The 23,652-nt window shown below is 41.2% G+C and overlaps 1 protein-coding gene across 1 annotated transcript in view; it reads right to left on the bottom strand.

Moving 5' to 3' along the window:
- Nucleotides 1-23,652, bottom strand: part of zfpm2a (zinc finger protein, FOG family member 2a) — a 101,174-nt gene that overhangs the window by 54,561 nt on the left and 22,961 nt on the right. The window contains exons 2-3 of the mRNA XM_061289422.1: nt 17,433-17,591; nt 11,494-11,595 (exon numbers count right to left, since the gene is read on the bottom strand). Coding sequence (XP_061145406.1) covers nt 11,494-11,595; nt 17,433-17,591 — 261 coding nt within the window. The remainder of the gene's footprint in view (nt 1-11,493; nt 11,596-17,432; nt 17,592-23,652) is intronic.

A 23,652-nucleotide genomic window follows, 5' to 3' on the forward strand; every position in this document is an offset into this window, starting at 1 on the left:
CTGGCATCTGTTTGTTTTTGGGTGTCCATTTTGTTTTTTGTTTATTGTGCTGAAGAATAGGATAGCTCCTCTTTCACTCCAGTAGCATATGAATGAATGCAAATAGGTTTCTTGGTGGCAGAGTGCCAGCCTGGTATGTTTTAAAGAAGAAATTGTTGTAGACTATTTATACATGAAGGCCATGAAACCATCTAACCACCATCTACATTCACCACTGCCAGTTTAGACCTGTTTTTGTTTGTTGGTAATCAAGTTATTTTTTCCTCAATGGAACTATACTGAGTAAAGCTATCGAATTAAGCCCGCTATATTCATATTTATGTATGATGCTTCCTTTATTCCATGTTAGATATAGCAATGAATTCTTGAAATGTAATTTCTCACCTTGAGCTATGGCCCTGCTAATAATTTGAGAAGACGAATTACTTAATCAAATTGCTCCTGCAGAACAGTTTTTTTTTTTTATAGCAGTGGAAGCGCTTTAAATATTTCCATATAAACTTTAATTTATTCATTTTAATTTGTCTCACTAGTTCAAAGAACCAACTTGAAGGTGGTAAAATGACTTGAAAATGACAAAAGGTTTGCCAAGTACATGGTAGATGGTCTTGGTTAGCCTATGGGAAAGGGCAGATGTAATCATGAATCAAAGACAGACACTCGATATCAAGCCGTAGCTTTGAATTAAAGCTAATAAATGGCTGCTGTTCAAAGTTCAACTCGCATGGGGCATTTGCGATGTTTCTACTGAATCACAGTCACCCTCGCTGATAGGCAGCGCAGTCGAGACAGCAAATGGGCTATAAATTAATATACCACAGGAGAGGCATATGGGGTGAAATAGAATGCACTGTATCAGTTCAACAAGAGGTGTCACATCTTTATAGCAGATAGGCCTATGAGATATGAAATTTTACAGCTGAAGGAGAAATGTCACAGTGCTTTGATAAGAGAGCGATGAACTTTCTGCTTCCCCTTACCCAAACTACTATTATCAGGTCTCACTGAGCAAAATGCAACATTTATAACCCACAGCTCCCACTATTATCTCTTGTGAGAGGCACTTGCTTTAAAACACCTCTCATCCAGCACACAGTACATCTCATCCTCCTGCTCACTCTCGGCACCCACCTCTATTATCCCCAAAAAGCCTAAAGGGTACTGCTCCTGTCTCCGTTCCTTTTGAACAGCAGGAAGAAGGAGCTGATCGATTGTTCCCAGGCAGCAACATGATTCTGTTCAACATGTGTGTAAAGAAAAAGCAAAGATGTGCTCACTTAGGGTCAGACTTGTTTTTACGCGACGCACACGCCTTAAATAGGCATAGACAAACGAACAAAAATATAGGGTTTTTTTTTTTTCCAATTGTTTTGCAGATTGGGGTGGATCACTATTTATATTGATCATAAAATAACCACACAATTGTGAATATCAAACATTACTTATTTGTCCTATTTATGACACTGTGACATCTGAACTGTCACCACAGTAAACCATTTCCTGTGCTGATTGTGCCGTCACATTCCCGTCAATCAAAACAGAAATGGTGGAAGAGCTGAAGGCAAAGATTCTTTTTTTTATCGACTGGAACTGTTTCGTTTGTCAGCATCCCAACTGTGTGAGAATACAGACAGTAATGTCAGATTTTGAAGCGTAATGGTTACTGTACATATATTGTATATTAAAACCTAAGCAAACAGCTCACACATTTCTTTTGTTTGGGCACGGGAGTATTTGATATGTTGATCATGGGTCAACCTTGAGTGTTGATGGACAGATGAGGTATCACCATGGGCGGGTCTGACACAAAGTTCAAATAAAAAACAAGCAGGAATCTACCACACATTACTACAAATAAATATTTCTTGGCGGACTGGAAATAAGTCGTGAGGCAACTGAAGATGCTTTTTAAGTAACTTTTTCTCTTGGCATCGTTCATCTGAATGCAGCACCAAATCAATTCTTTTGAGACTACAAATTAAGTACACTAAGTAATCCAAAGACAGGCTAAGAATGAGTTTCAAATATTCAAATGGCGAATCTTCACTGAACTGAAACTTTGGTTGTCATTGAACAGATGAATTAGACCCAGCTTGCCAAGTAGCTGCTTCCATCAAAAACCTGGCATAGTGAACAGCCAGCCTGCTGACAACAATCTGCAAGACATCCATCGTTGGAGAAGCACAGCAATATTGAGTGATTGCATGTAAAGGGCGACAGAAAAACTTAAAGAAGGATTGTCCTCACACAAAGATATATCCCATATCGCCGCCAACATCTAGAGGACACACACCGCCCCTGCTGCAATCCAATTCTTTTAAATGTTCTACTCAAAATTTCCAACCCATCAAAAGGTCATTACTCTACTTGTGAATGTCAGCATGATTGAGAAATGGATGGGCTTGCTAACTTGGCATGAATTTTAAGGGGCAAGAAGAAGTTGCCATCCACTTTGTTCAGTATTTTCAGAAATAAAATATTTCAAACACTGCATGGCAAATGGTTGAACCTAAAAGCACAGTTTCCACCATGTAGTGTGGTGTTCCGGTGTAGGTACCACATCTACTCGGGTGTTCACATCGGCTCAGGGTCCTAAAATGTGGTACCTACACCGGCATATTAGATTCTAAATTTGGGGACCATAGCATTCGACTTCAAGGACCCAAATGACAACCCACCTGAACGTACAATAATATTATTTTTTCAGATCGAAGCTAACATTGCACAGTGACATTGTTTAGTTAATTCTGAAGTGGGCTTGAATCTCCTCCCAAGTCAATTACCAGTCTGCAACTTCCCCTGGGTAACGGCAAATTCAGTGTTTTTTTTTTCCTGGGTGACCTAGTTGTCTTTTGTGAGTAGGTTTTAGCAGCAGCAGTTTGACAGCCAACAGATAAGATGGATTAAGCTTCTTTTTTTTTCATCCAGTTTTGATGTGAACAGCGTAAAAGCGGGTTAAATCATTGACTTTCAGGAGTATTTTTAAATGCCTGGAGATAGTGTGATAAAGGAGCTAAACCTAAGACTTGGGCTTGGAAGGTCAAGGTCGCAGCTTTAGAGAGCAGTTACCCCACGACAGGCCAGCTCCCCTCTCTCTCGGAGCGAGCCGAGCGTCGTAGTCAAGCCAACCTCTCATCACTCCTAGAAAAGATACACGAAAGAAGTGAAACAAAATCCAGCTAGAGCTCAAAGAGCGGCGCACCCTCGCCTTGTGTGGGTGCAAATGTGTGCCTGAGAAAGAAAAAGAGCGTTTTAGTCCCTGCTTGTCCCAGTTTGGTGCGCACGCAGCAATGGGTGAGCGCGTTTGCCATTGTGTGTTTGTATACTGTAAAAATTCACTCATGAGCAACTGGCTTCATAATTAGGTTTTGATTATTTGGGAGTACTGAAATAAAGCAGCAGTTAATCTGTTGATATTAAATAGGAAATGAGCAACAAATTGAGCATTGCCGTTCACTGAGCCATCCAGCATCTACCATATATGTGTGTGTTTATGTGTGTATGTGCGTGTGTGTGTATGTGTGTATGTATATATCGTGTAGTTCATTTGAATTTCAAGCCACACGACAATGAAGCCACTCCAGCAAAAGAAAGGTGGGGTGGCGGAAAACATAAACAAGTCAATGATGTTACACAGGGTCAAACTCCCAACATGTTTACTTATCAGATGTCACATCAGGCCAGCACTGAGAGGTTTGTGCTCCAAAACCTTTCCACCGGGACATATTTAGACACATTTTGTGGACATCTTTCCCCTCACTGCTCCTCATGTCAGTGACAGGGGAGAGTAATCCTATACACAGGCTGCTATTGTGAAATGAGAAACTAGCCTCCTTCACTGCCAGAGACCAGATGCACCTCTCTCTCTCTGTCCTAATCTGTAAACGACTTAAAGGAGCCTTATCTCCGGGCTCTTCTGCTTCATTTCATGCTTGATTTACTTTAATTTGTCTGATAGGGCACAAGGATTTGGAAATGGCCCATCTTTCGGTGGAAAATGTTCTGATTTTTCTCTGGCATTGTCATGTGGAGGTTTTTGACTTTTCTGCACCGTCCCTCGCTTTCATTCCTCCATCTCCATCTCTCCCTTGCTCGCTCTCTTTCTTTCTCTTCTCCTCTGTTCTCAGTTTGCCACCTCTTTATCTGTGAAAGGGTGACTGGGGAGCAGGGGTCAATCCTGCGCAACAGCCTGTTTGAGTGCATTTGATTTCAAATGAGTACAGCAGTAACTTTTCCGCAAGCTGTGATTTTTCTGATGGGCAACAGCAACACTCGAATGATATTTGCTTTTCAGATCCACGTTGGGTGCGGAGCAGCCAAGTGCTTCAAACCACAAAGATCTTATGTTTAAGTTAAGGGGCTACCGGTCCTCTACTTCAGCAAGTGGGTGAACGGCTCGAGCTGATAATGTTGCTTCGCAGTGTAGGACGAGGACAAGCGACATGCTTTTACAGATGGCTTGACGTTTTTTTTTTTTCCTACCCGAAAAACTTAAATACTTGCATGGTTGTCTGACTGCTCTCGTCACCAAGACATTTTCTCACTTGTGCTGAATGACAGTAAAGGAAGGGAGTTATGATTAGAGAAGCCCAGATCCTGAATAATCTCCATCCCCTTCCATCAATGAGCACGGAGGCAACAGGAAAAAAAGTCACTGAAGGAGACATGGGGAAAAGAAAGATAGGAGCTCTGTGTACAGAGATGTCATATGCTTCTGCCAGCTTCCTTTACCCACTCAAATCTAAATCCATTCAACTACAGACTGAACAGTCTGAATGAGGCTATTTTCAAATTATTAACATTTGAGATATACAGGAAAAAAAAGGAGATTACAGACTTCATCATGAATTCTTGGTGTGCACTCTTACATGCTTTTGACACTCACTCACACACCAACCAACCGGTGTGAAACGTCACAGTCTAACGTGACAAGAAACAAATGGTTAACCACACGCGCACACACGGAAAGAACGATTGAAATTCATCCCACAGCCTGAATTTACTTAACTGCTGGGTCTGTACGTGGTGATAAATGGAGTGATGATCCGGCAACACGTCTTTATCCATGCTTTGCTTTAATTAACAGTGGCTTGTTTGTTGAAAAGATGATTAATATGCCAATGAAAACTGCATAATTGAATACTGCAACACAGGCGCAATCAGGGAGGAACACGCATTTTTTTTTATGAACTTTGGATTATTGTTATCATATACAATTACTATGTATTTTAATTCTCTTTGACAAGATGTTTCCGCCTCTTCCATTCTTGAATAGAAAAAAGAAGAGGATTGACCAGTAGGTAATGTTGTGCATCACGAATGAGAGGCCTTCACACCAAAGGGCACCAACTGATATATTCCATCGCCATGGCCATCAAAATGATCTCGAGGGGGAGGGAGTTTGGGGTTTTACTGAATTGGATTGCCTGAATAGAAAATTATGACTAGATACAAGCAAAGCAGTATTAAGTCAATATCTGAACAGAACAAAAGTCACACATAATAAAAACAAAAATACACAGACTTCTTTTTAAAGTCCCTCCTCCAAAAAAAAGAGTATTTCAACAACCAAGTAAGTTCCAGTGAAGCAATCAAGTATTATTTACCCACTCTCAGCTTGCATTGTCTCCATCTTAATACTAAATAAACACATCAAATATTCAAGCTGTGCCAATGCTACATCTCGAATGTGTGCAGCCCAGAGTGCCTGCAAGGGTACGTATTGCCGAGCAACCACATTCAAAGCGCTAAAGAAAGACGCACTTGGTGACAGGGCCGCGGGGCAGAAACTGCACCACCAGCCGCGTTTTAGCTCGGCTTTATATTTAGTGACAACCCACATTTTGTCTCGGAATTCTTTAGACTTGCTCATGTGGAATCACAGTAAAAAGATAGTATTGTGAGTTTTGTCTTCTAAGTGGACATAATTTCCGATGATATGCGGACAAATGCTTGGGACTGAATTATCCTATTAAAGGCATTCTTACCAGGCTACATCCCACACATCTGTATAAAACTGAACGTGGTGACATCTTCCTGAGATGATAAGAACATTGATTACATTTTGCCCTATTTTAGATTATATAACTAACAACCATGAAGTTCCTCCATAAAGCCTCTTAGTATTGCGGATCAGTGACTAAATTTGCATCAAGGCGATGCAGCACAGGAGTACAGTGATTTGTCTAATCTCTTCTTGCATATTTCATCATTATATGTAATCACATATTGTGAAAGTGTGTGCGGCTGCTGCTCGCACAGGTTATACCTTGAACAACAAATACACGTTGAGAATATTTGCAAAAACCTCTTTCACCGCTAACTCGTTTTATATCGTTCAAAGTTTCACAAAAGCTGATGATGGACTTTTGTAATGAGCATCAGAAATCTGCGCCATTCAAGTTTTGTCCGACTTGTCAGAAGATGTTTGAATAAACCCCTTCAGGTACAAGATAAAAACCTTTCTCTTCCCAGACAAAAATGCTGTGATGCACATCCAAATTTCTTGATTACAAGACGGCGGTGTTGCTGGCAAATAGGGAGGAGGGTGGGGAGTCAGGGGAGGGGTAGGAGGGGAGTATCGTGCAGAGAAAGTTTCCAGTTTGCTGATATAACAGTCAAGTGTGTCTATAAGTCTACTTAAAAAGCTTAGGTATCAGTCGAGACAGCTGTGACACCCTCGTCTTATGATTCTGTCGAGACAGTACACTATCAAACCTTTCATACAGTTCCCAAGCTACATTTCTGGTGACAAAAGCTTTGCGAAAGCCTCCTGAAGGATTCATCTGTATCCTAATATTTCCAATCCAATTTAAGTGGAGCAGCCAGAGTGGTCTGTGCACTAGTTTACCAATCTTTGCTTTCTAAGACTCCGTATGCTGAAGGCTTGAGGGGTTCAATCAATGGTGCTTTGATCTCGACTGGAACCATAATTATTTAACATTGTTACAAGGATTTCTCTAATCCATCCTACCATTAAATCCCTTTTACACCCTCATCTTCTGCAGCCTAATCTGCATCTGGGTGCTCCGTTTGTCTCTCTCCTCTCATTTTGGCGTATCCCTCTCTCCCAAGACTGCACCCGGACTTTAGAAAAGAGCTGAGTGCCAAGTTGGAAAGTCCCTTGTTTAGAATGAACAACCTGACTGGACTGTTGCTGTGTGAGCTTTGCTCTTCATTCTGTGCATCAAATTCACTTTGAGTTTCATAAAGTCAAATTGTTAGCCTCATAATTCAACAGTCAATGGCTATATATTTACATTTGAATATTAACTTCATTAAGGCCCCAAAGAGACTGTACATTTTCAGATTAACTCTAGTAATCTTATTTTACACCAGCTAGCATTGTGCTGTGGTCTCCAGCATATTTCCATATTGACTTGTTGCAGTATGGAAGCTAATCCTTACCGTTCATACGTGTTGTGAATGTGTCTCTTATTTAACTCTTGAGTTACATTTATGTTGTGGTTTATTTAATGAAACATTCATCGCAAATATATGCCCCGAATCTCCTTTCCAATCATAGGTCGGCCCAGATTCTAATAATGCCTCTAGAAATAATCTTGGCAGATAATCATGCCGTGTGTGGTGCCTTCAGGCTGATTTCGGCCACTCAGAAGGACGCCCGACCTCAAAGCGGGGATGTTGGACTGTTTTGGCATGACTTCAACTGTGCGGTGTCCCCCGAGGACAAACAAGCATGCAGCCGTCTGACAGTGACATGCAGCCAATCAGAAGACAAATTGACGAGGTGGTGGGGAAGCGCAGTGGGGAATCCAAAATCTCGCGAAAGTCTCGTGCTGTCTTCACTCCTTTGACCAAGGCCTGTTTTGTCTGCTAAAATCTAACCAAAAACTGTCGCCTCTTTGTATACCGTGTTTGTTTACTCTAAAGTCACGTTTATTCTCGGGAGGTATTACAAGATTTCCCGTCCGATGTGGGAATGTTCTTGAATGAAAATCCTTCGTGTGTGATATGTTGCTCTTGCCGTGTGGCTGACACACAGTATGTTCAAAACCTATACCTGTGATTTTTTTTCTCATCATTTGTTTGGATAATTTGGAAGTCGGCCGACAATTTTAAAATCTTGCCGTGTGCCTCAGGCTTAAGGGAATTCAAAGTTCATCTGACTGATTGATGCACTAAGGTTTTCACCCACTGGTTTATAGAAGTGATCTCTTTGAATCACAACAAAAGGTCCCAGCGTCCTTTAGCAAATATTTGCGTGTCTTTGTTTCACCATGGCATAAATAGCTGCATGGGCAACCACAAACATTTGTTGAGCCACCTGCCAAAGTATCGTGGCCATCTGGTCCTCCTGTTCTCCTCGTATGACATATGTGCATTAAACCCGAAATGTTTTTGGAGGTGTGTGAGAAGTGGGGGCATGCTGAAAGCGGATTGGCTACAGAGCACTCTGGATTGGATGGAGTCACAAATGAGGCTTTTAACATCTGCGTAAAGCTGCATTTTCAGCATGTGTGTGTTTGATGTCTTGAAAATGGAAGGAAGGCAGCGGGTGGCTATGGAACTTCCATTCTTGTCTTTGTGGCTGTCAGATAGAATCCATTGGCTGACCCATTGGCCAATGGCCAATTGGCAGCAGGAGCTGAGCAAGGTGGGCCATGCTGACATTGGGGACAGCCAAGCGAAAAGATTTGTGGACAAAGTGAACACATTGCTTCTGCTCCATTCGGTCAAACGTTGGTCCTGCAACCCCTTTTGCATGGTAACCAGACACAATCACAGATTTTTCCCATAGTGGCCTAAATGCAAGTCCATTTGAATTCTTAATCATAGTAGTTTTTTTAGGATAATAGGCACGACTGAGGACACAACACACACTTGCCTACTCACAAATCCTACACTTTGACATATGATCAGGACAATTACTTTCATTCATTCATCTTCCGTACCGCCATTTTTCAATGCAGTATTGTTAAAAAAGCTATTTTTGGGATAAAATGGTTTCTGAAAAGCTAAAGAAAAAGCAACGTTGCAGTTCAGCCATTGGTATTCACAGGATATTGTCGTCGCAAGTTTTGCTGACGCCCCATGACTGTCAGTTTCCGTGAGACTAAATGCTAACTCCGAATTACTCCGAATCACTTCTTTCACAATCTTCCTAGGGCATTGTAAAGGGGGTGTGGTTTACACTCACAAGCACTTAGATAAGGCTGGGAACAAGTTCATTAGCAAAGTTCGCTAGTTGAAACACGCCTTTCCCAATTAGCCTCGAGGAGAGCAAGCGAAGGGGGATGAGCGAGACACCGAGATTCCTATCACCACTCGTCCATGAAAATTACAATAATAGCATGACACGCTATCTCCCAAATCAGCGGCTGATTGCAAAAGTGCCATGAGAAGAAATGAACACGAGACAGAAGATCAGCATGCAGATTTGCTTGAGGACATACTCGTAAAGACAAGGGGAGAGAAAGGCAGCTCGCTGGGTGTTCCACATCAGAGACTGCACTCGGAACAACAGAGACAGCTATCAGATTAATATTGAGTCATCGTGCATGGTTCTCTGCTGCTGCAGACAGAGAACCAATCAGAGAACAAGGGCCAATCACGGACAGTCACTTGATATGTGCACAGTGGAGATGAAAAGCAGCGACTAAAAAAAAAAAAGAGAAGAAATGTTCAATTACAGAACGTGGATTGTGAAGGCTTTTGTTGTTACTCAGCAAAAGGGAAAGTGTACAGAGGTGTTTCAATAGAATCACCAAAGCAGGTGGGCATGTTCCGAGTTAACCCGCCTCATTAAAAGGCTTGTCGCTTTTTTTTTTGGTAATGGAACGGCCATTACACGTCCTATTCAGATGCACGCGTGGAGTGATTAAAAATTACCTGTGGGTGATCATAATCACACCTGCTTTAACTTAAGCCAGCCACTAACAAAGAACATTTTCAATGTGGAGCTATCTGAACATTTACAAAGAGATTAAAAGGTAGACAGTCACAAACTAAATAAATTTGCTTTAATCGCTTTGAACAGGAAGTCATGTCTTTTCAAATGGCCCGATCTGATTGTCTGATTTGCCTCTTTATTCAAATTATAACATGCCCATCTGACTTTTGCAGCACAATGGGAAAAATTAAAAAGGGAAATGACCTTTCATGGCCGCCTTGATGGCAGAATGAATGGCATTATTATTCCGCAAGATTAATTTCTGCCTACTCCGTGCTGGCCAACGGGAAAACAGAGGAAAGACAGGGTCAACTCACTATTCTGGTGACATAGGCTCCGCATTTGCAGCAACATATTGATTTAAACAGGATTCTTTTTCAAGCCTTGCTGTCAAGATGAAGCTAGTGCAAGCAGGATGTATAAGAGCTGGACACAGCTATTTTTTTCTCCCCGGATGTAATACAGCAGAGATTAGGGCACCGTGTGGAAGTTGACAAACCAAAGGCTGCTTGATAGCTGAGAACCACTCAGGCTGCACTTTAGTAAAACATGAAATGGGCAACACACACAACCTCCTCCGCAGTGGAGAATATGCAAGAGACTAAGTCCAATGCGTCTCTGCTGCCAGTCGAGCTGTGTGTTTCTGAGCCTCTAAGTCTCATTCTGACGGGTAAGTAGAAGGCAAGCGATAATTACAGTCAGTCGTGCATCTGACCACGCTGCTGCACATCCGTTCCTGCTTTTCAAAGTCATATTTTTAAGCTCAGCATTTCTTGGCCCAAACTGTCTTTTCTCTGCATGTGATGCCTTCTTTTTGTCATGGCCCCCATAGTTCTGAGCTGACCCCCTCAGCCCTGTCTCCCGACTGATCACAGTGATGGTTTATTACTGTCGTCCCGGCGCTCTTATCTTTAGCCAGCAATGCTCATTTCCTTCCCCAGATTTAAATGCAAATGTGAAATTTAATGATAAATGCATTATCTGATAGGTGTGATAACGTTGATTCACTGTCAGTATAAAATACACACCCCAGGGGGCTTTTAGCGAGCGAGCACAACTTGCCCAAATCCACTTTTTCTCTCTCACTCTATTCTTTTTTTGGTCTCTCTCACTCCTTTTGCAAACGCCTCTACCTGCAATGCATTATTGAGGTCATTGTAGACATTAAATGGAATCATGTTTTGAGAGTTCAGCAGCGTGTAGGCAGGCTGTTCAATGTATTACCCGTCACTTTGATGAAGTCACCTTTTGGTAGGATGGCAAAACACAATTTGAGAAAACACACCTGTCCAGTTAGACAGATCTTCTGCCTTGTATGGAGATTTAGGAAAAAAAGGGAAAGAAGAAAGGAATGCTGTCTATGAATAAAAGTGCTGGTAAATTCCAACTCAATATAGCATGCAAACATCTGACGGATTGAGCCACCATGTAATCGAAGACACAATGCTTCCTTACTTTGCTAGCCCAATCAGTTCTACTCATTGGCATTCTATTCGGGGCATTCTTAGTGTGAAATGCATTGCAAGTGTTGATGGCACTCAAAGGTTTTCAAGCAGTGCCCATGTGAATGCTTTGCTTACTTGGACCATCCCATTCATCCGGCCCCACTGAAGTACGCCTCGTCTTCTCAGCCGGGGTGTCCACTTCTGGTTCTCCTGCCTCTCGGTTGCCATTCTCTTCTCCTGAAAGAATGGAAAACAAATCCAACAAAAATCAAAACACAAAATGAGCAGCACAAATACGGTGTGACGCACTGCACTAAAAAGAAATATTAATTAGGAACACCCCCATATAGTTTGTGTTTGCCACAAACTGTACAGAAATAATCTGATAAAATGTTTTTGAGAATAAGGCAGTGTATGTACATTAGCTTGAGCTGTGTGTTCACCAGGTCCAGCTGCACACTTTTATGTAAAAGGATTTCCCATGAGTTCTTGCAGGAAAAGGAGGAAGTGCCATTAAACAGGAAGGAAAGCCATGTGCGGGGGGAGAGGTGGCTATTTATTACCGTTTGATCTATTGTGGAGCGATTGAGAATGTGTGTTATAGGATGTAGGGCTGATTTGCCGTCTTTGGATTCAGACAGACCGTGCTTAGGGATATTTGGGTATCTCGCTCCAGGAAGCAAGGGCTTAAAGCCCTTGTTAAATAGACACCACCTCCAAATGCACAGCAGTGACAGTGAAGGGATTGTTTGGTGAGATATCTTGGATGCATTTACTGAAAGAAAATTTGCATGCTTAGTTACAAGGGACGTGTCATCAGGGGAGGCAGAGCTCTGCATCATGAAGAGTAAAGTATATACAAATGATCTTTGGGTCTTGTTTATTCATATGCTCTTAATTTTAGTCCGGGTACGTGAACATACGCGTCCCCATAGTGACCTACATCCGCAGAAGAAAGATGACGTCACTCGGAACGTGAAGTAAATTTGTTGCAGTGTGCAGGGAACATGGACTTATCTTTTAATTCTCTCATATTTACAGAGATATAATTGTGTTCTGTGTGTTCTGTTAATTGTAGGCGCCCATCATTGTCATGCAAATGTCTTGGCACTTCTTAACCAAACTCGCAGCTGCTGCAAGTCTCCTTAAAGGACATCAATTGAAGTAGTAATGTTTAAAGGAAGTAGAGCACTTCATACGAGTTAGTACGGCCCTACAGTTCAGCAAGATATAAACAATCATTTTGATATTGGGTGTGCGGTGATTGCAGTCCGTAATAAAATACATCTTTAAGAAAAAGGAAAACCTCAACGCATGTGGATGTATAGCTCCAATATTCCCCTATAAGTGCATGAGCAGGTGTTGGTTAAGAATTTTCAAATGACAGCTGACGTAAGACAACAATGTCCATCCTTAGTAAAGTTAATCTTAAAATCAAGCACACACGCACATGAAGGCACACACATACAGACACACGTTTGTTTCAATTTTTTTGGTTCAGTTTAAACAAGGAGGCAAACACTGCCAAAAGAATCAGTTGTCATCCTCCTACTTGAATGGATGTTAAAGAGAGACAAGTAATATTGCACTGAAGTCTTCAGACGTCCTACTTAGAGCACCTGAGGTCATTACGACCCGGTTTTGTTTATGTGTGTCTACTTGGTCAAGCATCTCTTTCCGTTCACTCCTTTACCCTCCCTGTATGGTATCAGAAAGCCCACTAAGCCAGATTTCCCCCCATTTATTGTCAGGACTGGAGAACTTCTTTCGCATACCGTACTTCCAATGGATAGAAAAAAAAAAGCTGACGAGATAACATTAAAGGCACTACCTTGATCTCAGGCGAACATGTTAAGCCCTGTAACTAAATGTATTGGAAGTGTTTAATTACAGCTCGGGAAATGAAGCTACAAGATGATTCCTTAATTAAGGAGTGATTAAGGATTTTCTGCCTTCTATCTAACACCGTTTGCAATGCATTTTAAACACAATCGTCCAGCCAGCCTTACAGGGAACAATGTCACAGGGCTTTGATGAAGTTTCCTGCACAAATGTCATGAAGAAAAAGCACAGCAGGAGGAGAGGATGTGCTGTGGCAGCAGTCCTTTGCACAGTCGCCGGGAACAAGGAGAAATGTCATTTTATGGTATTGTAACCACTCATGTATCGGAATAGATTTATTGAGGTCCTCAGTTTTACTCACAGAGGTCTACAATAAGTAATAAAGACAATGTCCAGTTTCATTACTTGAACTGAGACCCGCTGAAGCCTTATCAAAGAAGACAGATTGTCAATGATCATTTTCTACTATTATCGCCTTCATCATAATTTACATCTGGCTGCGGTTCCTTTCCCTGCAGACTCAAGCGGATATACCAAAGGTTGAGTGAGAGAGGGCTAACCAGAACAGAAAGGATGGTGAGTGAGGTGGCCTGCTGCTTGCAAGGTTGGCGGGCATGTATGAGGACCCAGTGAGCTGTTCACGTTAGTCCTATCGCCGCTTTATCAAAGGACAGCACTCGAGCCAAATCACAGTCACACACGGTGTGACACGTATTCAGGTCAATAAGCTTATAGGCAATTTACACAAACAATTCCTCGAGCAAGGTAGCAACAAAGTCATATTGGCTTTTTCTGTGCCTTTTAGCATTGTCTCTGCTAAGAAAGCCCTTGAAAATGTCAATCCGTGTGTGTGAGCTGAAGGAGCTCAGAGCCTTCTAATCCTGACCACTGAGGCTGGAGACAGGGCACGATTTCAGCAATATTGAAGATACTGTAAGCATTTTCAAATCTTCGTAAACGAGTGTCCTTTATTCCTAAATTCAACTTTGGATCCTTTGACCCTGAGGCCCCCTTTTTGAGAAGAACTCAGTCGTGTGCAGTACGTTTCAGAATGTGATGCCACTTTCAAGCCGTACTTGATGATGCATATTTAGTTGCTGATAGATATGCAACAACAGATTACATTTTCCCATAAGCAACCTTTTTCTCCAAAGTCAAGAAGAGCTGTAGGACTTCTCCGCAGTCCGGAAAATAGGTTGAAATTGTTTTCAATTTGTTGCAGCGAGACCACTCCAATGGAGGGAAGCTATTAGTGAAATGCTCTGCCACTGTCTCTTTAAATGCCAATAAATTCCCATCATTACAGAATCTGGCAGTTTTCCTCCTTGTCTGCAGCCTGGGTCTTTATCTCGCTCTGCTTCCGTCTCTGGGCATGTCGATCTGGCCCAGTTAGATTGTCATACTTAACAAACATTAATGATTAATTTCCTCCACTGAGTCAAATGGGGCTAAAGGGATGACTTGATTCATCTTATCGCACCACAAATTAGCATTTCCCCATATTCTCCTGCATCAACTGTGCATTAAAATTCCACAGATTGCTTGTGTGGAGAAAAATGTCATATTTTTTCTGCCGTTTTGCAGGTCAATTTGGACAAGCTTTGTAATTCTGTACATTGTCTTTTTGTCTGTATTGGTTGATTGAGAAAATGAACGGTTACGCACGTGGTTGAAAAATGGGTACGAATCAAGATTGGGTTTTAAAAATTGTCTCAAAGCCCTCAAACTCGTTATAAGGCAGCAATTGAAAGGCACTTAATGGGACACATTGAGGATATCCAAAGCGGGTAAGAACAGCTAGTTTCAATTTTATGGTTTCAGTATGAAAGACGCCACTCAGTGTACATACGTACATATATCAATGTTTCCATTAGGGAGCATCCTTTTTTATTATCATCAGAAACTGTTTTAAGTCTGTGGCTCTGAAACTAGGAAAAGGTAGGGCTATTTCTTTATCTTATTTTATTTTCCACCACACAAAAACCTTGGTAGGTAGAAATTCTATGTATTTGCAGCTTTAGGCTCTGTGTGTGCTTCACCCAAACCAGTCAGGACATGGCGCCATTAGCTGAACAGGTTCTGAAGCCAACCATTGCCTCATGTGGAGACCTCCAAGCCTCAGACCAAGACATGGGACATGAAGGTGCTCCCTACACTTATCTGGGGAGTCTCTAGTCTCTTTTCTGCAAGGGTAAGGCAAAATGGCTGAGGCTTTGGTGGCATTCAACTTTCCTGACCTTTGCGCCTTTAAGCAGCTTTACTACTTCACCGCACTCTGATCAAAGTTAATAAGTGCTTCATATGTTAATGAAAATTGGTACTCTTCTTTGTGTTCCAACAGCTTTTTAATACCTATTATAGACTGAAACTTTTAATGGAGGTTTTAGGTCCCCCTGACAAGCCCATTTCATAGAATGACTACACAGATACAAGGCTAAGCTAAGACCAGAGAGTCGCTGCTCAGTGGAGGAACCTTACACGGAAGACCTTATTCTCCAGAAAGCGGCACAAGATAAAGGCCATGGGATGAGTGGCTGCTTTAAAATCCACGTTCAAGTCCGCACAGAGCTAATTACAGCACGCCATCGCATTTGAGAGGGTTTAGTTAATCAAGGGGTCCCTTTTCCTCCTATAGTCGAGTAATAACACACTTAAACCATTTAATGCTGCCTGAAATGCGTCTTTCTTAATTCACGGCCCTTTCACACAAGTGGGGTACATTTAAGCCCCGCTGACATTAGTTTTAAATAGATCTAATTGAGAAAGGGATCATGGAGGCTACACCTGACGATGGCGTAAAACTTGCCACGATAAAAAAATTAAAAAAATTTGGATAAAGTATCACTCGGCCTTTAGCAGCTAAAAGAGACTTAGCCACTGGAAGTGCAGACACAGAAGTAATAGACAAATCTGACGTGTAGCGCTTGTATATAAAAAGGAGCAGATTAATATTTTCCACCAGGAAAAGCGGCATGTCACATTTGACTTTTTAGTGTTAACTTTATTCATAAACGCAGGACATGAAAATAAGATTTGGGGCCAAGTTTAGTCACATGGTTTTAGCCAAAACAAAGGATAAAGCACGGGCTTTGACAAACTACTTTGAAGATATTCCGAATATTTTTTTCCTCTCTTTTGCTGTGGCAGCAGCAGCAGCAGCAGCAGCAGCAGCAGCCTCCAATGTGTTAGGCGGCATCTATATCATAGCTAGTGGGCAATTACAAGCCTATATACACACCACTTTGAAGTTTAAGGACACATCGTGTCAGAGACAAAGGCTAAAAGCAGACGCGGTGTTGCTGGTAATTGCAATTTCTAAACAAATGCGCCGTTCAACTTTTCCCAGAGAACAAAAGGAAGACATTGATACAATTACTGGGGCATAGCCTACCTGAAACATGAAAGTTTCATTTTCCGTCTGTAATGTAATCCCACGAGGCACATCAGTTTAGAAGTGTGAAAAGAAATATTTCTAAACAATTTTCATTTGAAAGGAGAAGCAAGGCCATTCATTCAAAAGAACGGTGGCTTCATTAAAAACTGAAATATATGGCATCGGTGAGGGGGACACCTGGGCTAGCAGAGACATGCGACCTGAGGGTAAGAGCAGGTGGGTGGAGGGGTTGGAGGGAGGTTGTTATGAGGTTGGACAACTCTGTCATCTTCTCACTGTAACCTGGAGAAGACCACAAATTAGTTCATGTGATGGCACGGTATGACCAGAATGAAACAAACAACACAAAGACGAAATCTAATTGAATTGGAGTTCAAAGAAGACTAGCACCTGCCCGACGAAGCTCTGCTCTTTCTAGTCTTGGACCTCCAAGCAGTAGCAGGTGCTGCTTAGTGGAGTCAGCACGACCTCAAAAGGAACCGCCACGCTCTCCAGTGCATTGGTGCACCGTAACACACCTTCATAGCACTATCAGTCTGCCAATCTCTCAGATCAAACCACTGCTCTTAGGTGGGGATTGTGGGAACAAAATATCAAAAAGAATAGTTTCCACTGTAGATAATGAGGCTGGAAAAGTACAAGAAAAAAATATTCAAGCCAGGCTTGATTTGAACAGGACTTTTATTAAAAGCCTTTGGCATGCGTCACACTTATTTTTGATGTCTTGGCACAAGGGTTTCCCCAACATATTGTCAGGCATTAGGCATCAAAAAGAGCGTCGCACACGCCTTGTGGAGAATCATGGGGGATCGGTTTCAAATAAGTAAACGATACTAACCTTTGTTGCAGAAGTACTCCATGTCCTCACAGCTCATGTTCTCAGTATCAAACTCGGCAGGGAAGTTTTCTTCCACTGAGAACTCATCTTTGGCAAGGAGCTCGTTTTCCTCAGAGACGCACTCCTCATCCTCTTCCTCCAGGCCATCCTCCAGAGGACCTGAGGGTGCATACACACGCACGCATACGCACACACACACACATACACGCACACGCACACACACGTTCACACACACATGCACGCCGATGTTTTAAGCAGTTTCATCAGATCCTTCAGGCTTTCGAGAAGTAAAAAAAAAAAAAGTGTCACTTTGTTTCATTTTCTTAGCTAATACAAATGCACATTCTATTATTCTTATTGTACTGTCAATAGGAGATAGCAGTCACTTATTATTTCTGTTGGGAAGTTGTAATGCAGCCAAGGTCAGCGATGATGTTAATTACAGCCCGTGAAAAACAAAACGTCACATAGAAAAGAAAAAAAAGTTCCTTTCCAGAGTTTTTATACAGGCATCAGCACGGGAGCGGGAATAAAAATACTTTTATTAATTTGTTAGCCTTATCACAGGGTACAATGTAGGTTTTCCATTTACATTCCATGCCTCCAGGTAATACACCAGTGCAATCTTAAAGCAGACACTTTTCTCTGTGATTAATAACCCCCCCATACCTCCTCTTCCCGTGCAGTGTTATTTCTTTAAATCTAAATGATTTCAGAGTTTTGCTTGTAGCTGTACATCTATTTTGGAATTTGCATATTACCATTTTGCTTCAATCAAGGCCGTTGATGGAATTACCCTTTTGCAACTTGAATTGTATTAGCTGTGAAAAACATCTCACCCAGCCTTTGAATGTCATTAAGATAATCTCACCCACTTTTCCTTCACACCACAACACATCTCCAGAGTTTGTATACCAAATACTCAGCGAATGAGAAGTTGGAAAGAATACAGTGCAAGCGAGAAAACGGCATTATTTATTTTATTAATTTTTTTCTGAAAAATCCCCCTTGAGCTTAGGGTAATCATCGCTTGAAATGTTTTCATTGCTCGCTGCCTGCAACATTTGGGTGCTGTATCGGTTTCTCCCCGTCACTTGAGTTGAGTTGCAGCCCCTTATGCATCATTCTGAAGCTCAAACACAGAGCGCTGATATCCTCTCGACACCTCTCGATATGTTTCTTCTATTGTGGTGGAAGTGAATCCCTCTGCTATAATAAAGCAGTGATTTCAGTTCAGTTCAGCGGCACTTGTCCCTCTCATGTTTCTCTCAATCAGAGCCACAGAAGAGACCCCCCCCCCCCCTCGATGTCCATAAACTGATTGCTCTTTTCATTAGTCCTATAAATGACTCCTTTGTAGAGGTGTACATCGGCAGGAGGGCTGGCCATGAAAAGAATTAGCGCACGTCTGAAATAGACATTGCAAAAGTCGTCATGCCACGCTTAAATCGGGATGCAGTTTTATGATCGTATCGGATGCCTTCTGCTGATTTGCTGAAAAGTGAAGTGAAGCGTGACGTGACTCTAGTATCACTTAAGATGATACGGAGAGATAAACAAGGCAGCATCAGGGGGAGATTGTATGACTGGCATTAAAAGCTAGCGCCAAGGCAATCGGAGACAGAAGGTGCAAGAAAGCAGGAAAATACATTTCGATAAACACATTCTATTACACAGCTGAATAAGAGCTGTGTGTGCAGCAAAACTATTCTTCCTCGGTGCGGACAAATACGGCAGCACTGGTGCATACCAGAGAAAATGGACCCACAGTGTTGTGTGATAATAAGGGTGAAAAGAGATTAAAGATAAACTTCATGGTCAATAAGACACAAAGATTAGGTAGATAAGATGAGATAGAATTGCAGTTTAATAGACTCTGAATAAGGGCATCTCACTTCCCCTCTCGAAAAGATAAAAACTAAATGGAGCATTTTCCAACCGATAGAGATACTGCAGGTTTATCTGAATATGAAAAAATGAAATACACCATACGGTCAGAGCCATTACAGAGGCCAGATGGCAAATTCTTGCCAACTACGTAGATTAGTTACGTTTGTTCAAATTCTAACATTTAGTTTATTATACAGTATTCATTGCATGGAGGGACCTGAAATTATTTCAGAGACAGCAATGATAAGAATAATGACTTTCTAAACGACTAGCACCACACTCCTAACTCATTTTCTGATAGTGGTGTCCCTGCTATATTTAGTTGTGTACTGTTTAAAATCCTGTCACATTCAGTGTGTGATCCATGCTTGTTTGGTGCATTTTGATAGGCTTTGCATGCAAGCTTCGGCTTCACCCACTTATGACTCCTCAAGAGTTCAGTTGGCCGGGTGACACCAAAGAAGGAGTATTTGCTTTTCGTTTTATCTAAGAAACAACACAATCAGTTTGTGATGGTTGACATTATAACAGGCCTAATTTTAGAAATTGTTACAAATACAAATCCAGTATTTGCAATATATATATGTACGTTTTCGATCTGTTTCTTTTATGCATTCTGAACTATATCACTATATCATCAGCCTTTCTTCTGCCATCGCCCTTTTCTAATAATCATGTGGTGGGAGCAGTGGGCAGGAGCAGCCAATGTTAATAGAGACATTGGTCGCTGAATGCAGGGTGATCACAGTGTCTCTTTTGTTCGTGGCATGGCCTCTGTCTGATAGAGATCGCCCATGCAGAGTGGCGCTCCAGCACGGGCTATGCTAATGGCCTCACCGAATTTAAAAAATGGGGTGATACTCGCAGACCACATGATGGACAGAGGATTAATGAGTCACAAAGGAAAGGGATATTCGTAGAAGAAAGCTGTAGAATGCTTCATATAGTATTTAACAGGAAAAAATCTACAACAGGAAATTGGGGAAAAAAATCCCAATTGGGTGTGTTTATGGAAACAACACAATTAACAATCAAGGCCGTTGATAACACAATTAAATACAATACAACATTATTTATATAGCGCATTTTACAACAGCTGCAGCTGTAGAAAAATGCTTCACATATAGCGATGGACTAATCAGAAAGACAAAAGACACAAATGTTTTAAACAGTAGCAGAACAGTCAGTCAATCAGTCAAAAGCCAAAGAACAAAAATTGGTCTTCAAACAAGATTTAAAAATGGACAATATGTAGAACTACACTATGACAAAAGAAGAAGGCTGCTAAACAAAATCATTTGTGGGATGAGTAACTGCTAATTTAATGGCATGCATTTTTAGTGTCCTTTGGCCAAGCTGTGATAGCTATACCTCATATTACGAGCAGGCTTCACAGTGTGATGTGTGTTCCGGCCCCCTCTATAGTTCCCCAATTAGAGGTTAGGTAATTGAATTTGACAGAACAAAGCTGTAGATCTCTAAAAGCATGGAAATCATTTGTGTGCCCATCTATACAAATTTACACCCAAAGGGTCAACTGGAAATGTTTTTTTTTTTTTTTTTAAAGGTTATAACCACAATGGCAAAGACTAGGACTAAACATGGATTAGAAACATGGATATCATTTGGGTGTGTGCCTAAAAATAAATACCAGTCTGTTACAACATAACCACATACACAATATAATGATATCCAATAAAAAAAAAACACATTTGTAAAATGTTCTGCTTTTACAAAGATGAAAACGTTCACTCTTGCTTGACAATGAAATGGGTATTGATTTAACTAAGTTTATTCAATGTGAGTGATTGGAGTTTTTAGTTTTTTATATAATTCCTAGCAACAGCTCTATTTTTTTAAAAGTAAAAACAATACAATTTTGAATTTAAGTATTGCCACAAAGTCGATGCACAATTTGTCTTTGTGGGCCAAATATAATTACACTGAGCGCCATATTTGGCCCGCGGGCCAGACTTTGACACACCTGTGTAAGGGGGGAGAGAAAGTGAAAGAGGAGAAATGCAAGAAGAGACTTGGGGCCATATTCTGTGCTTAGCTCTAATGACCTTTGGGAAGTAGAGGGCTCTCTCGGCCTTGTAGAAGACTTAGTGTATATGTTACAGGGCTCAGGCCTCTAATTTAATCCTTGATCACCGTAATGAAATAGATAGCGTTTATGCTGCTCTTAATAGGTTAATATCTTACAAGAACCCCCAGAGGAATTAACCATAAGTCTTACATATTACAAAAAAGCAGGCCTTTCTTGAAGTATTTCTTGAAGTATTTCTCTGATCAAAATAAATGTGAAGCCAATGCTATGTAAATTGCCGCTTGTACATAAAATGATTGTTTGAAAATAGTAAATGAGAGTGTGCTGGGATCACGTGTTCTCAAAGTCACAGCCTGCGACTGTGAAGAAGCTATGGTATTGTTTAACTTGATTATCCAGTTGCTAAGCAATCCAATTCCCAAGGGTGGAAATGGCAGCCTTTCTAAATTTGGGCAACAATCAACAGTCAACAAACTGTTTGGATCGCAGCAGTAAGGATTTTGGTTGGAAAATTGCGACAAAAAGGCCTGGTGTGGATATCTCCTGGGGACACTTAAATGCATTCACATTCTCGTAAAAGACACCAGTTGGGTTACAGTTATCTGGAGATATGGATAGTATCTACGTAAAGTGAGTCAGATGACATCAAGCATCTAGCTGGCCTAAGACGATGTTTATATTTGTACATCATAGAGCGAAACGGCGTCCGTTTGATAGTGAGGCCTCTCTTAAATGAGGAGAGCATGTGAAGGTGTTACCCAGATGTCGAAGGATACTATTTCAAAGAAATCTATGATCTGTCTCAAATAGTGTCTCAAAATTCTTTTTAGTATCAGACCCAACGTTGGATCGTGTCGTGTTTTCCGAGTTCCTGGGTTGACTGTTGCTGCGCCCAGTATGGTCTATTGAAGGAGAATAACACGAGCTTGCTTCTTTATCCAGTGAATTGGAATTGGACTGGCTTAAAAACATGCTGGCATTTGACTACACCATTAAAATGCTGGAGGCACCTCTGAGCATGCCCGAAGGCTTTAGCAGATGCCAGCCAGTTTCTCTGTGGGGTTAGCTGGGTCCTGCTTCACCCCCCCACTTGCATTTCTGCAATTTATACATACAAGTGTAAGCAGACTTGGTACATGGCTTGCGCACTTAAAAGTCACAGAGATTGTAATTTAATAATATAGAATTTCTCAGTTCTTCCTTTAAAAGAATCTATTTCCCTTTGCAGAGGTGCCATAGTGCCAGCAAGATGATTTATTGCTTTCGGTCTGCTTTTTGTATGGAAATAAAAGTTAAGCATGTGCTGTACACCTAACATGACAGCTGAAACAAAGCAGGTAAAATATATTTGGCTTTAATTACGGCTTTTTAAGCAAGCTTTTCACAAAAACGTTGACTTTTAATGAAGCCATTGAGTGCAGCTCCTCCGGGGAGCTATCATGGTTAAGTGGGGGCATCCATCTTCAGCCATCAGCTCATCTGCAGACGAGTGGAGGCACTGTTGAAAGCACGCTCGCTTCATACTGCCTCACTTTATCTCCACTAAGTGTAGTCAGTTGGGTGACGCTAACAGTGGCGAAAAAAAAAAAAACTGTTCACCAGCTGCGATTGTCCGGGGAATTTTCTTTTTTTATCCTAACGATTACATACATATCTACTATATGTAGATGCTTTTTTGTTTTGAGGGGGTCATCAATGACATTGTGTTCTGTAATAGAGTTCAAAAGTAGAACCTATTTTAATGGGAATACACAAAAGAGTATTACGTGTATCAAATAATATAGATAAAACAATATTTTCCATCAAGGAATTTCAAAGAAATGAACAAATCTGTGATTCCAATTCCATTCTATTATGTAGAGTGGGGGTTGTCTTAAGCAATAAATTCTTCATTAATTTAATTCTTATTTGCCTCTGGTTCCCATTTATACTATTGATAGTTCTACTTCTTAATACCTCGGATAAGGAGAGCAAATCATGGCAATAACTCAGAAGAGACTGTGAGCTGCAGATATGATCTAAATATTACCAATGCCAAAAGAAGTGTGAAGCCTGATGAACATTTCAAAAGAACAATTCTTTATGGATCAGCTCAATCTTTTCCACTTTTTAATTAAAAGTAAAGAAAATAGAAGTTAATTATCCTGTTAAGATTAGCTGCTGGGCATCTTCCTGTAAATTGGTTCTAATTAAAAGGAAATTGTCAAATGACATTCAAAGCAAGCACTGTCCTTTAAAACAGAGAGTGAGCTGGGCTTTTCTCTCTCCAACCCCCACCGC

This window comes from Syngnathus typhle, linkage group LG10 (assembly GCF_033458585.1).
Source record: "Syngnathus typhle isolate RoL2023-S1 ecotype Sweden linkage group LG10, RoL_Styp_1.0, whole genome shotgun sequence".
Taxonomy (NCBI): domain Eukaryota; kingdom Metazoa; phylum Chordata; class Actinopteri; order Syngnathiformes; family Syngnathidae; genus Syngnathus; species Syngnathus typhle.